This window comes from Epinephelus moara, chromosome 15 (genome assembly GCF_006386435.1).
Source record: "Epinephelus moara isolate mb chromosome 15, YSFRI_EMoa_1.0, whole genome shotgun sequence".
NCBI lineage: Eukaryota > Metazoa > Chordata > Actinopteri > Perciformes > Serranidae > Epinephelus > Epinephelus moara.
In genome coordinates, this window is record NC_065520.1 from 4,335,752 (window position 1) to 4,348,592 (window position 12,841).

The window sequence follows — 12,841 nt, forward strand, 5'->3', positions numbered from 1 at the left end:
ACGGCCTCTTTCTTGGATCTGACAAATTAATAGATCCTTTAAAGAATGACTGGTCTCCTAACCAATTTAAAAACAATGTACTGGAATGTCCAATTTGATAACGTATACCTTTGTTACACATCCCTTTTTCACACTGTAACATAGTTAAATGCCATCTACCTTACTAAACACATACTCTTATCAAAGTTTCTTGTTTCTGACACTTTGAATTAGCTACAGTCTGTAAGTAAAGATACCGTAAGGCCAGCATTGTGTTGCTTTTCAGTGTTGTGATTCAAACCTTTAGAGGGCAGTGTAAGCCTACTTTTACACTGCAATACCTTCACATGCAGCTTGACTTGTTTTATACTGTATGTATACCAAATCATTGATTGACACATTTAACTCAGTGTTGTGTAAATATCAAACAGATCCAGTGTTTAAGCTCCTGATTCTTTTGTCCCATTCACACAAAGTTCTATGCAGCAACTTCACCAGAGTCCAAAGACCAAAACAAACTGTTCAAATATATTTATTTACTCTGAAGACAAAATAATCTCTACAGTTACAAAAACTACAAAACTTGCAAAAGAAAAAAAAAGTATAAACCATTGAAGAAATACCATATTCAAAATGGAATGTCGTACCTTGCAATAAGTAGCAAAACTGGAAGTGAGATGTTTACAAAAATACAGCATCAAACAGCTCTTTGTAGTTTCATCATTTCAGCCAAAGATCATAAAACCAACTGACAGGCAGTGAAAGAGTATGAAGTCTGTATGAACACTGAAAGCTATTGATCAAAGTCCTCGTGATGAATTAAAGATTATGTGTTTACATGGCACCGAGCTGTGCATCGGCAGCCAACTGTCATCCTTTCTTCAGCTGGGTTGTTTTTTTTCCAGGACACATGAAAGCGTCCGTGGTTCGGCACAACGGAGGGGTAGTGGTGCATGTCAAGGATGGAAAATATGTCTCACCAAAGAAGAATGTAAATTTCAAAAGACAAGGATGGAATTTCGTTGTTGACAGTAGCCCAGAAGACAGATGTTTCCAGCTGGTTTGCAAAAAAACCCACAAAATGTCAAATTATTCTTTGAATTTCAGCGATGACGAACAGTGTGATGAATCAACTTATCGTACATAATTTAGGGAAGAAAGATTACTTAACATCAAGTGCCTACTTTTCAGCAGTGGTGTGAAATAAGTGGCATATGTGATGCCAAACTTGCAAAGTAAATATTCTACTGGTATTTCAATGAACTGATTGTACACAAAAATGATTCTTGGAAATTCCTTGGAACATTTCCTGTCAATAAAGAATTCAAGCATTTCCCAGGTAAACATTTTGGCCGATTGGAGTAAATATACAGGCTTCAAAATTCTGTCAAATATTTCTGAAATGGTGTGACTTGTGGCTAATAAACACCGATAATCCCTAACATCAAATCTGTTTAAATTAAACATGACTCATCTAGCGCAGGTTAAGCCGCCCTCGTTGCAAAGAAACACTGTGACACACACTCCAAAAATTACATAACCGAAGGCTGTGTTGTTTGAGATTCTCTCCGAAGCCAACAAGCCTCGACAAAGTGAGACATTAACATTCGGCGACATTTTATAAACAGAGAGCCTCTCTTTTGTGAGGAAGACGACAAAACTACACTTGGCCAGAGGAGTTTAAAGCTTTCGATAATCCTTACAAGGTCTGAAATGGACGAGGATTATTGCACAGCCACAAAAACACAAGAGTGGGCGAAAGAACAGGGTGTAGACATGGTTTTAGCCGAAGGCACAGTCAAGGTTTGGACGTAGGTCAGCAAGCAGAAACTCGAGATGTTTCAAGTTTAGAGTCGTGGAGATGAACCATTTGTCGCAACACCGTTCGGTCAGCATTTTTCTTTTCTTTCAGACTGACCTCTAATACTGAAAGGCATGTCTCTTTCATCCACACACAAGCACATACACAAGCACACACACATACACGCTTTGGTCTCCCTCAGTGGTCTGACTGCTCTCCCATATGTGCTTCCCCAATGTGTTTAAAGGCCAGTAGGAATGGAAGAACAGACGTTTGAGGCAGGAAGCACGCTCAGGCATGTATTCCTAGGAGAAGAAGAGACAGAGGAATATTCAGCATGGGTGTTCACTTTAAACCTGGATTTTAAAAAGGTTCTTTCATGGGTAACATCATGTTTTGCTGACTTGAGGTCAGGCCTTATCTGACAAAGAAATCCTGAGGTAGCTATTGTAACATGTTCACAACACAACTAAAAGAATTACTTGGTCGACAGAAAATTATCTGCAGCTAGAGGATTCCTGCTTCTGAAAATAGAAGAAGTATTTTTAAAAGGTTGGCAACACTTTTCTTCTGGACGTTTTGCATCCACACGGCTTGGAGCTGCAATGATTTCTCATTTTCAGCCATAAATCTTTACTTTTTAGAGGCCTGAACTTGTGAATGTTTGCTTTTCTTCGGATAAAATGATTGAGTTTTGAGTCTATTAATTGTCTAATTTGTTTCTGTATAATACTTCCATATATAAACCTTAAAATTTTAACCAGTTAAAGGTCCATTTGCATTTTTGCATCAGCTGCCGTCGTTTTTTTTTAAAAATGAAACTGCTTTATTCAGTGTCTTCACCAGTTGAAAATCACCTTGGGTCTCATTTACAAACATTGCATATGCACAAAACAAGGCCTTAAGGAGGTGTACGCCACTTCCCATGCAAAAGTTGTGATCTATAAAAAGAATAGATAGGAGAAACTTGACCCATGCTTACAAACATTTTGGAGACGGGAAACTGGCGATGCAGATGGTGAGGTAGAGGCCTGATTGTAGAAATTGTCAAATATTTTATGGCGCACACCATGTTTGGCTTTTGTTCGTATGTACATATTTAGTATGGATCCTACGATTCTTTTATAAATGAGACCCCTGGTCCATTTGTCTTGGAGAGGAGGCGACCTCTGCGAATAATTCAGCTCCCACTAAAAAACCTCCTGAAGGTCTTCAGTTTTCAGAGAAAAAAGGTGAGTCCACATTATTAGCAGGTGCTGGGCTAGCGGCATGTCTGCGATGTGCCAAATGGCATAGGAGAAACACTGATTTGCAACGTGCAACTGCTTTACTCATTGTTTTTATCAGTTTTAATCACCTGGTCAGTTTGTTATGGAGAGGAAGAGACCTCTGTGGATAATTCGGCTCACGGTAAAAACCTCCTGAACAGTGAACACTGATGGAATTCCAAGTTTCAGCTAGTTGCAATCTGCAATCGTCACCGCTAGACACCACTAAATCCCCCTAAATCTTAAACACTGAACCTTTAGGAGAACAACTATTCAATGGTTGGCTTTACTTTGGATTAAATGACTAAGTTAAGGACATTTTAGCATTGTCTTCATTACCTTTCTCGCTTGCCTCCCCCTGCTTTTCCTGCGCAAAGTTGAGGCGGTTCTGCTCGGCGGCCGTCTGTGCAGCCGTGTTGACCTCGGGGCTGCTGCTTCGTGAAGGGCTTCCTTCATCTGCCTGGTAGGCCAGGTCCAGGTGCTGCTGGGCCAGCTTCAGGTGCCTCCTCAACCTCTCCAGCTCCTTGGACGACGGCCCCTCGTCCCCGAAACTCTCCCGCCCGGAGTCACCCATCGGCGAGTCCCTCAGCTCTCCTTTCAGTTTCTCCTTCTTCATGGTGGCATGGTATCCCGGTGGAGCTGTAGGCATGGCACGTGATGAGGATGGAAGGGGAGCTCGTGAGGCGAGCGTGGCCCGCCTGCGGAAGGTGTCGCGGATGCCACCGATCCCCAGATGGATGATTTCGAAGATGGTGAGAAGCAGGCAGAGGAAGGACACAACGTACATCACCAGCAGGAAGATGGTTTTCTCCGTGGGGCGGGACACAAAGCAGTCCACAGTGTGCGGGCACGGCGAGCGAGTGCAGACGTAGGAGGGTATCACCTCAAAACCGTAGAGGACATACTGGCCAAACAGGAAGGCGACCTCGAAGCCAGAGCGCCACAGCAGCTGGCACACATAGACTTTCATCAGGCCATCACGCAGGATCCTCCGACGACCGTCATGCTTTTTCTCTGAGCCTTGAAAATAGAGAGACACTGGTTAGAATGCAGCATCAAGAGGGGCTAAACCCATCAGACAGAATACTGAAACTGCACCCCCTTACTTTTATCTGCCTTGTCTGGTTTCTCTTGTTCAATCTCTTCAGCAATCATGGGGTCTTCCTCTCCGTTGTCCTCTGCCTCCTCGTAGTCTCGAACTGCCCCACGGCTGACAATGGGTATCCTCTTCTTCTGGTTCCGGATGGGCCGATACTCGCTGTCGTCCATGCGTGCAATCTTGTGCATAGCGAAGCCCAGGTACATGATGGTGGGGGTGGTGATTAAAATGACCTGTACAAAGCACATCAGACATATTCTGCTAAAATGAACCATTCAGACACATAATATTCTTGACAAGATAGCATTTCAACATTAATTTTGAACATGATGTGCAGCTCACCTGAAAGATCCAGAATCGGACGTGTGAGAGCGGAGCAAACGCATCGTAGCACACATTCTCACACCCGGGCTGTTGCGTGTTGCACACAAATTTACTCTGTTCATCATAGTAGATAGTTTCACCGCCCACAGCTGTCAGCACGATGCGGAAGATGATGAGCACCGTCAGCCAGATCTTCCCCACGAAGGTGGAGTGGTTGGAGATCTCATCCAGCAGACGAGTTAGGAAGCTCCAACTCATGTTGCCAAGGTGACCGGGGAGCTAAATGAGCTCTGGGTGAAAAAACAGTGACCTGTCATTGCACTGTGAACATATGGTCTTTTGCACAAACAACATTTTTCTTTTACTTCCACTTTCCAAACTACAATGAACTAACAGAAGCAACTTGTACGCAATATTTTGTCAGTTCGAACAACAGAAGTTTGAGATTCGAGCCTAAGCAGTTCGTTGATTCATATATTCGTCTATCAACAGAAAACTTTTGGCAACTTCTTTGATTGACACATTTTTGATTGATCATTTCAATCATTTTTAAAGCAAAATGTGCAAAATTCACCATTTCCAGCCTCTCACATGTAAATATTTGCTGTCTTCATGTGACGTTAAACTGAATACACTTCTCTTTTGGACTGTTAGTTGGGAAAAACAAGACCAAATGATTAATGGATAAAGTAATCGGCTGATTATTCAACAATGAAAAAAAGCGCTTTAGCGTTTGAAACCTCCAGGCATTACTCAAATACTTCTCACTGGATTCATAGGAAGTGTACACATGCATCAAACAACTACCATTCACACAATGATGAAAGAATTAAAGTGCAAATACTGCATGCAAGTATTTAGGGTTACCGCAGGGCTGAGAAATAAACACAGCCACATGCTTTGTTTTAATCAGACACAGATCTCTTAGACATGCAGGTATCCATGCGGAAACTGCACAACACAGTGTGAATCAGACTTGCTGGTCAGAGCGCACTTGTTGGGGTGGCAGTTTGGTAAACCCACATTCTTACAGCTCCCTGACGTGCTAAGCTCGAGCTGCTTAATCAAACATCAAAGTGTCGGCTGGCAAGTTGCAGCTAGCCGTGAGGAGACCTGCTGTGGCTTTGGACTACAGGAATTATGATACTAAAGCAGTGCATGGGGTTAGGAATTTATTCCCTGCCACAGTGCCAGGAGTTATCCCTTTAAATTCTTAAAAACCACAGTTTGATACCTTAACATGGCCGAGACAGAGAGGAGAACAGAGCTGGTCCTTTTTCAGTTCAGTAACCATTAGAAGTGATTTTACCTTCAAAGCGGATGAATCAGCATTTAAAGGAAATTTGGATTTACCTATTTTTGGAAGGGAATTGGTAGGGGTGGTAATCACCGGACGCCCCACAATAAGATATTATCAAGATATGCAAGCCACAGTGTGATAGTATGGCAACTTTAAACATTTTGGGATATGCTGGGGCAATGTATTACCTCTTTTCAACTGTGAATCATGTCCCCAAACTCTGTATATCGCTACAGTTTTGCAATGCAAACTATCGTGATACTATGCTGTATCTTTTTCTTTCCCCCACTCCAACTAACTGGGAACAAAATTCAGACAACTTTAGACTTTTTATGGTTGTTTGGCAACTTTTCAAGATGAAATTATTAGGTTTCTTTTTCCAAAACAAGCTTAAAAGGTTGCCTATTAAGCACTGAAATCAAATATTAGACATTAAATAAAGCTCGTACTTTGAAAACGCATCCAATATCAGTTTGGTTAAGGAACAGATCCAACTAGATATTTGACCAAACAGGCCACAGGAAAATATTTTAACTGATATAAATACCAAATTTACTTTATTTCTACACCAATCTGAATAACACCAACACAACTAGAGCTGCAATAGTCGATTAACTGGTTTGAGTAATTTTTTTTTTAAAGACAGAAAGTCTAATGTGAATATTCTCTAGTTTCTTTACTCCTGTATGACGGTAAACTGAATATCAGGGAAGGCCAAAATGCTTCAAAGCTCCCAACATTGCTATAAAAAAAATTGATATCCAAATCCATATTCGACATTTAAACTGGCCTTGTTTTGTGAATCTGACAGTTTGACCACATGCAAAAGGCTTACATGTGCGCTCGCAGGATGTCAAAAGTCAACCATCTGGAATAGTGTCAACATTTACAAAGATGACCTCCAAAAAGTGCCAGATATGCCAAAGGAAACTGGAATAGCACAAATCTACAATGAGCTTGGCAAATCACCTGAAAACTATAGGTAACAGCTTAGCCATTTTGTAGTCTCTTTATCTAGTTATTGTGGCTAATGTTACTGCAACTTGCATCTTTAAAAAAGTAGCTAATTGTCACATTATTTTAGGTGCAACGACTGAAAACGGATGCTTCCAAAAATGTCCACTCAACTGAAAATAACCATTAGTTGCAGCCGTGAACATAAATAGAGCTAAACGAGAAAAGGACTGAAAGTCTTCAGGACTCATTGAGTCTACCTTCAACATTTCTACTTTAAGAAAACGGGGTGTAGCAAAGAAAATAACCAGCATTTTATGACTCATTGGAACAGGACAAGGCTTTAGCCATTACAAGCATCTCTAGGCATGTCTCCTCAGATTAATGCATGATGCAGGCCCTCCCTCGCCAGGTTACTCATCCATTCCTTTGCAGAATCCCTTTGCCGAGTTGGCACCTTAGAAATGGTGAGGCTGACTTGCCCCAGCCTGACCAGAACAAATATTTTACCAAAAACAAAACCCTTGTGTTTAAAAAGGCTCATCAGCTGCACCAAAGCTATGAACACATGTTAGAAGTTGGCCTGTCTTGGCTAGATCCAGAAAGGGAAAATTACAGGCCTTGAAACACTTCTCAGATCTAAGTTTAAAAAAAAAAAGCAGCTCCCTTCATTAAATACAGAATTAAATCCCACTCAAAAAATGTTAAAAAAAAAAAAGGTGAGATTCACCCACTACAGGGACATCATATCATCATGCCTACGTCCAAGTGTTGATTCTTGGACATGGGAATGGTTAATTGCTTGAGGAAACAGACAACTTTGTGACCCTGACATTAAGTCTGAGACTAGAACAAGCACAGCTGCGAGGTGACACCTGATTTACCCCACCATACAATTACAAACCCCACCTACATGGCCTAGGTGCTTCAGCAGAGGTATACAACACACTACATGCAAAATGCACTTTGAAACATAAACTAGCATAGTTTATCACAGCTAAAAAGTCAAATTTAAAAGCCCCTCTGACATCCAATGAGGCGAACTGTCCCTTTAAACATCACGCGCCCCAGTTACCAGTGGGTTTGGTTTACTCCATCGAAACTCTTTGTGATCTGGTATTCAGCCATCTCCGGTTCAAACTGTGCTTTGAGGAGCGTTTATCCAAATACTGACCAAAAGCATCTTTCGAGAAATGTAAGGCATTACCGTCATGAATCCGCAGCAGTCTAACCACTAATGGACGTGACTAATATCAGTGTAATCATAAAACATGCTGAACTGCCAAAACAAGACGCCAAAGGCTGACGTTTAAATTTGACCTCTAAGGGGTCAGTTTGTGCCTTTTTATCAGCCTTTAAACAAACTTATCACCACACTTCAGTTACCTGAATGCTGCTGGAAAATCTACACTACACTGGATTTGACTTGCCCTTGCCAACATGGAGGTTAGAAATGCAATTGGTTCATGGAGCCAATGCAGTCAATACTCTTCACAAAGCTCCAATTAAGTCAGTCGAACGTCCACAGTGTCAGATTATTTTAATACTGTTAACATATTTACATCTTTTTCCTCTGTTTTAGGTGCTTTCATGCTTTTTTCTTGCAGTCTGGCTTCAATCACTCAAGGGCTGCAACTAATGATTACTTTTTATCGGTTAATCTGCCAATTACTCTCACAATTAATTATTTAATGCTAGAAAAATTGGGTTTTGGAAAGTTGTGATGGCATTTTTGACAAAGTGACATCCTCAAATTGACATTTTTTTTGTTTTAACAACAGTCAAAACCCAAAGACGATACAATATTATTCTGATTTTAATAGGGCTGCAACGATTAATCGACTAATCGACTATTAAAATAATCGGCGACTATTCTAGTAGTTGACTAATCGGTTTGGGAGAGACAGACCAACATTTTTTTCAACATTTTAACACATTTTTCGATAAAATGATTAGTCGACTAATTGAAGAAATAATCGACAGATTAGTCGACAATGAAAATAATCGTTAGTTGCAGCCCTAGATTTTAAACGTGTTGCGATATGCTGAGTATTACGATAAAACATACTGCGATACATTTTGATTCATTACCTTTTTCTGAACTTCAAATTTTGCCCCTATAGGAAAACTTTATCAACACCTGTTTTACCTAATAAGATAAGGCTCTCAGTCTGTTCATCTCACTTCAATGTTTATTGCAGCAAAATGTGTCTAGTGGACTATAAAGGCAATTGATAATTTATCTAATAAAAAACAATACTTGGCGTCCCTATGACGATACAATATTGCCACACAAAAATATCACAGGACTATGCTGTATCAGTATCTTCCCCCAACCCTATCATTGACTATCATAAATGGCACAGAAGAGCAGCTGATTCTCACATTTAAGAAGCTTGAACCAGTAAATGTTTAACATTTGAGTGATAAATGACTGAAATGATTAATTGACAGTCAAAATAATTTTTGATGGACTTATTTACTAATTGCTGCAGCTCTATCATGCTTTCAACAAAAGGCAGATTTGCATGTTTCCTTTAAAGAGACAATTCACTCAAAAACAAGAAACGCATATTTTTGGTTTTGGTTTTGAGTTGATGAGCGTTGTAGATACTGGCTGAAAAGATGTCTGCCTTCTTTTTAATATAATGGAACTAGATGGCACTCGGCTTGTGGTGCAAAAAGTGCCAAAATGTACATTTGTGAAACTCAATAGGATTGTTTCTTTCCAGAAATCATGACCCTGTTACTCAAGATAATCCACAGATCCTTTAGCGTGTGTGTAGGGATGCTCCTAATGACTACATTCCCTGATATTTAAATGGGAGTTTAAACTTAAGAGCAGCTGACTCACATAAACTAACAATTTTCATAATAGGCTTACCTGACTAGTATGTCTGGTGCTGATTAAAGGCAGCAACATTTAATCAACGAGTTGACTAATTCCTTGTACTTTTTTTTCGTCGTGATTTCTGGAAAAAGACATTGCTGTTGAGTTTTTCACATTTTTTTTTCCACGCTTTGAGCACCACAAGCCGAGTGCCATCTAGTTCCATTATACTTGAGAGAAGGCAGACATCTCCAACACCCTGCAACTCATATGAAAAACTTTTAAAAATACAGATATTTGATCTTGGGCGTGAACTGTCCCTTCACTACAAAATTACATGAAACATCACAAACATGGGTGGTATATTTCTGCTAGTCCTGACTGGTACATGATTCCAGGCTCCTGACTCTTGGCAGGAAAGCCAAAAAGTTACTGTAATTTCAGACTCTGGCTGTGTGCCACCAATTGGTCAAGGTGTACTTTTGAGTCTTAGCTGTTATTCACAGTGATATAAAGTCTGTGCAGCAGGTGTTACCGCTCCAAGATGAGTCGGGCTCCTGCTCAGGGCCCATGAAAGGTTTCCAGAGATGCAGGGATGACGCAAAAGTTTAAAGAGTCTCTCCTCCCACAGCAGACAGACCAAATGCACTTAGATGAAACTTTTACAGCTCCCCTTGTTAACACACTGTTAAATACCCCCAATCTTCCTCTTTAAATAAAGACACAAAGGAAAACAAAACAACAATCTATTTGACTCTGACAAACTGGCTTCCTGGCTCAAACAAATGCAAACATTTTTTTTTGCAGTGCCACCCTCCCAACAGCTAACCAAAGACAGCTTTTAAACAGTAGCTTATTTGCTCATGTGGGCTAAACCCAGCTCAACTGATTTAATGGCTTTTCTGCTTCAGGAGTCACTCGGCTCCAGGAGGAGATGGAGGGGGTTGGAGAGTTTTTGGGCAAAGGATCTGGACAAAGCGAAGGCGAGTGAACATTCCTGCCTAACCAAAAGCAGAGAGCTGGATTTTAGGGTTCAGGGAGCAGACAGAGGGCACATGAAATCCCCATGCAGTATGAGCAACCAGAGAAGAATACAGCACCTACAAATGTCAATCACTTGCTTGTCTCTTGAGTGCAAAAAGCAAGTTTGACTTTGCAAAGAGACATCCAGAGGGGAGCAAGAGTTTACCCACAGTACTGATTCCCCTTTCTGTTTCAAATAAGCAGTGAAAAAAGAAGTTGAAAGGAGGTTTAAAGGATCCACAGCAGAACTGTTGACGGCTCTGAACACGCTTTGCTGAGTCAGACTGAATTGTTTTGGAAATTGTGGCATTCCTGCAGGAAAACAAAGTGCTGCCAAGCTTCAGTGGGGAAACAAAAATCCGGCGAATTAGAAGATGAAGCCATCATTTCAAAGAGACGCAGACACGATTGATTTGGAAGTTAAAGCCACCATTAGTAGGAGCATTACTCATTTAAAAAAAAGGGAAAATCACTGCGACGCTTTAAAGTCTGTGGTGTGAGTTTATTTAGCCATTGCGATGTGGCAGTTGTTAAATCTCCTATGGTCTTTAAAGTAGCATTGAAGGCACTTTTATCAAACTTTGTGACTCTATAACGTGTCGAGTCGAACTAAGAGTGACTTTTACAAAGTGTTACACGTTAATGTTTCTTCTTTGAAGCTTAAAAATGACGAAAATAGGACTTTAAAGCGACTCACCACTCTCCGGCACGCGCAGATCCAAAACTCGTTACGTGGAACCCACTTTGCAAATTTAACCTAACCCCTGCTTGTAAAACTATGCCGCTGGAGCACAAAACGACTCAGCCGAGGTTTAATTAACTTGTAGAAAGAAGCTAAACTTTCTTGACAAACTTCTCTCGCTGCCAAACACCCACCTTCTGCGCTCCAATCCGCGCGGCGGCTTCTCTCCTCGCGCTTAATTGCTCGACCAGGTTTTCCTAATTAGCGCGCGCTCTCATCGGCGTCTGCGTGCGTCCGCGTCCGAGCCAGTCTTTTCAGTCGGAGCCCATTCACAGCCCGTGTTGACCCCATGTGTCGGGGTCCCGAACAAGAGGACAAAAGAAAGATCTCTGATTCCCGCAGGCTCCTGCTCTCCTCCTCCTCCCTCCGCACCACCTCCACGTAACTCGGCCCTATTCAAGAAGAGGAGGCCCCTCTGCCTGAAACCTGAGATCCAAGACGCTGGCTACCGTTCTGCCCTCGCGACAAAGGACTATGGGAATCACATTATACCTTTTATAACATGATGATGCTATCAACCACAGGCCTCCATGGGGAGTTTACACTAAACTTTATAGTAGATAAAAATAGCCTGAGGCACAGTAGCACATGAAGCACCCTTGGCAAGGTTCCCTAGGTGCTTCCCCTTCATATTACTGTATTCATTACCGACAAGAACAAGAGCTAATGTGTCAAGTTTGTAGAAAACACACTTTATTTTAAGTTATAGTAAATATCCAGCACAGAGCTTTTAATTTGAAGCACCATTTACTGCTGTAAATAATGGATAGCGACTGGACAGAAACAGCAAACTGGTTCAACAACATGCTGCTTAATGTATTTAACTGTATGGACCTTGAACTAATCACTAAGGAGAAATCTGGATCCTGTGGCTGGACCAGTTGGAATTCACTGCCATAAAGAATACAGCAGGGGTGTAGCACCACATTCTGGGCCCTATGCTTAAGCAGTCTCCGTGGGCCCCTGCACTCCCTCTCTTGAACCATGTCTCTCTCATGCCCCTTTTTAATTTTTTTTTGGATTTTCCAAAGTCAGTTTGCTCTCTTTCTCTTTCCTTTCTTTTTTTGGGTCCCTGATTTCCGTTCTTTCGGGGGAAGACATGACAGAGTACTTTGGCCCTGGGTAATGAGTCTCATTTCCCCCTGACTACAACGCCCCTGGTATACAGTATTCCAATTTGAAAATTAAATCATTCGGAATTAGTTTTTCCAGGTAGTTTACATGGGAAATATTCATTCCGAATGAGGGTTTGCACAGAAGATCAGTTTAATCGCCTTTTAATGGCCTGTATTCGGGTCCGCGCAAGGTTTGGGGCAGGGAAGGTTTCTGATTGGATAGGGGGCGGGGTGGATGTTACGGGTTTATGTTTACCGGAAAACACTGTAGTCCTCGTTCCGGATAACAAGATGCTTGACGTTGTCGTTCTCTGTGCCTTTTTCGGGCTTGTTTTGCTTATATTCTTGAAGCAGCAGTATGACAACAACCTTGTTCTGCTAATGCTTCCTCTGTTGAGGAGGAGAA

The 12,841-nt window shown here is 41.4% G+C and overlaps 1 protein-coding gene across 2 annotated transcripts; it reads right to left on the reverse strand.

Moving 5' to 3' along the window:
* Positions 1 to 494: 494 nt before the first annotated feature.
* Positions 495 to 11,673, reverse strand: LOC126401947 (gap junction gamma-1 protein-like). 2 transcript variants are annotated; one of them, XM_050063530.1, is made up of 5 exons: positions 11,455 to 11,673; positions 4,490 to 4,761; positions 4,155 to 4,380; positions 3,388 to 4,068; positions 495 to 2,085 (listed from the first exon to the last, which is right to left on the reverse strand). In XM_050063530.1, exons 2-5 carry the CDS (start codon positions 4,727 to 4,729, stop codon positions 2,072 to 2,074), a joined length of 1,161 nt encoding a protein of 386 aa, XP_049919487.1. In that variant the 5' UTR covers positions 4,730 to 4,761; positions 11,455 to 11,673; the 3' UTR covers positions 495 to 2,071. The 2 variants fall into 2 exon arrangements, with proteins under 2 accessions (XP_049919487.1, XP_049919488.1); XM_050063531.1 differs by lacking the exon at positions 11,455 to 11,673 and adding an exon at positions 11,276 to 11,448.
* Between the last annotated feature and the right edge of the window lie 1,168 nt (positions 11,674 to 12,841).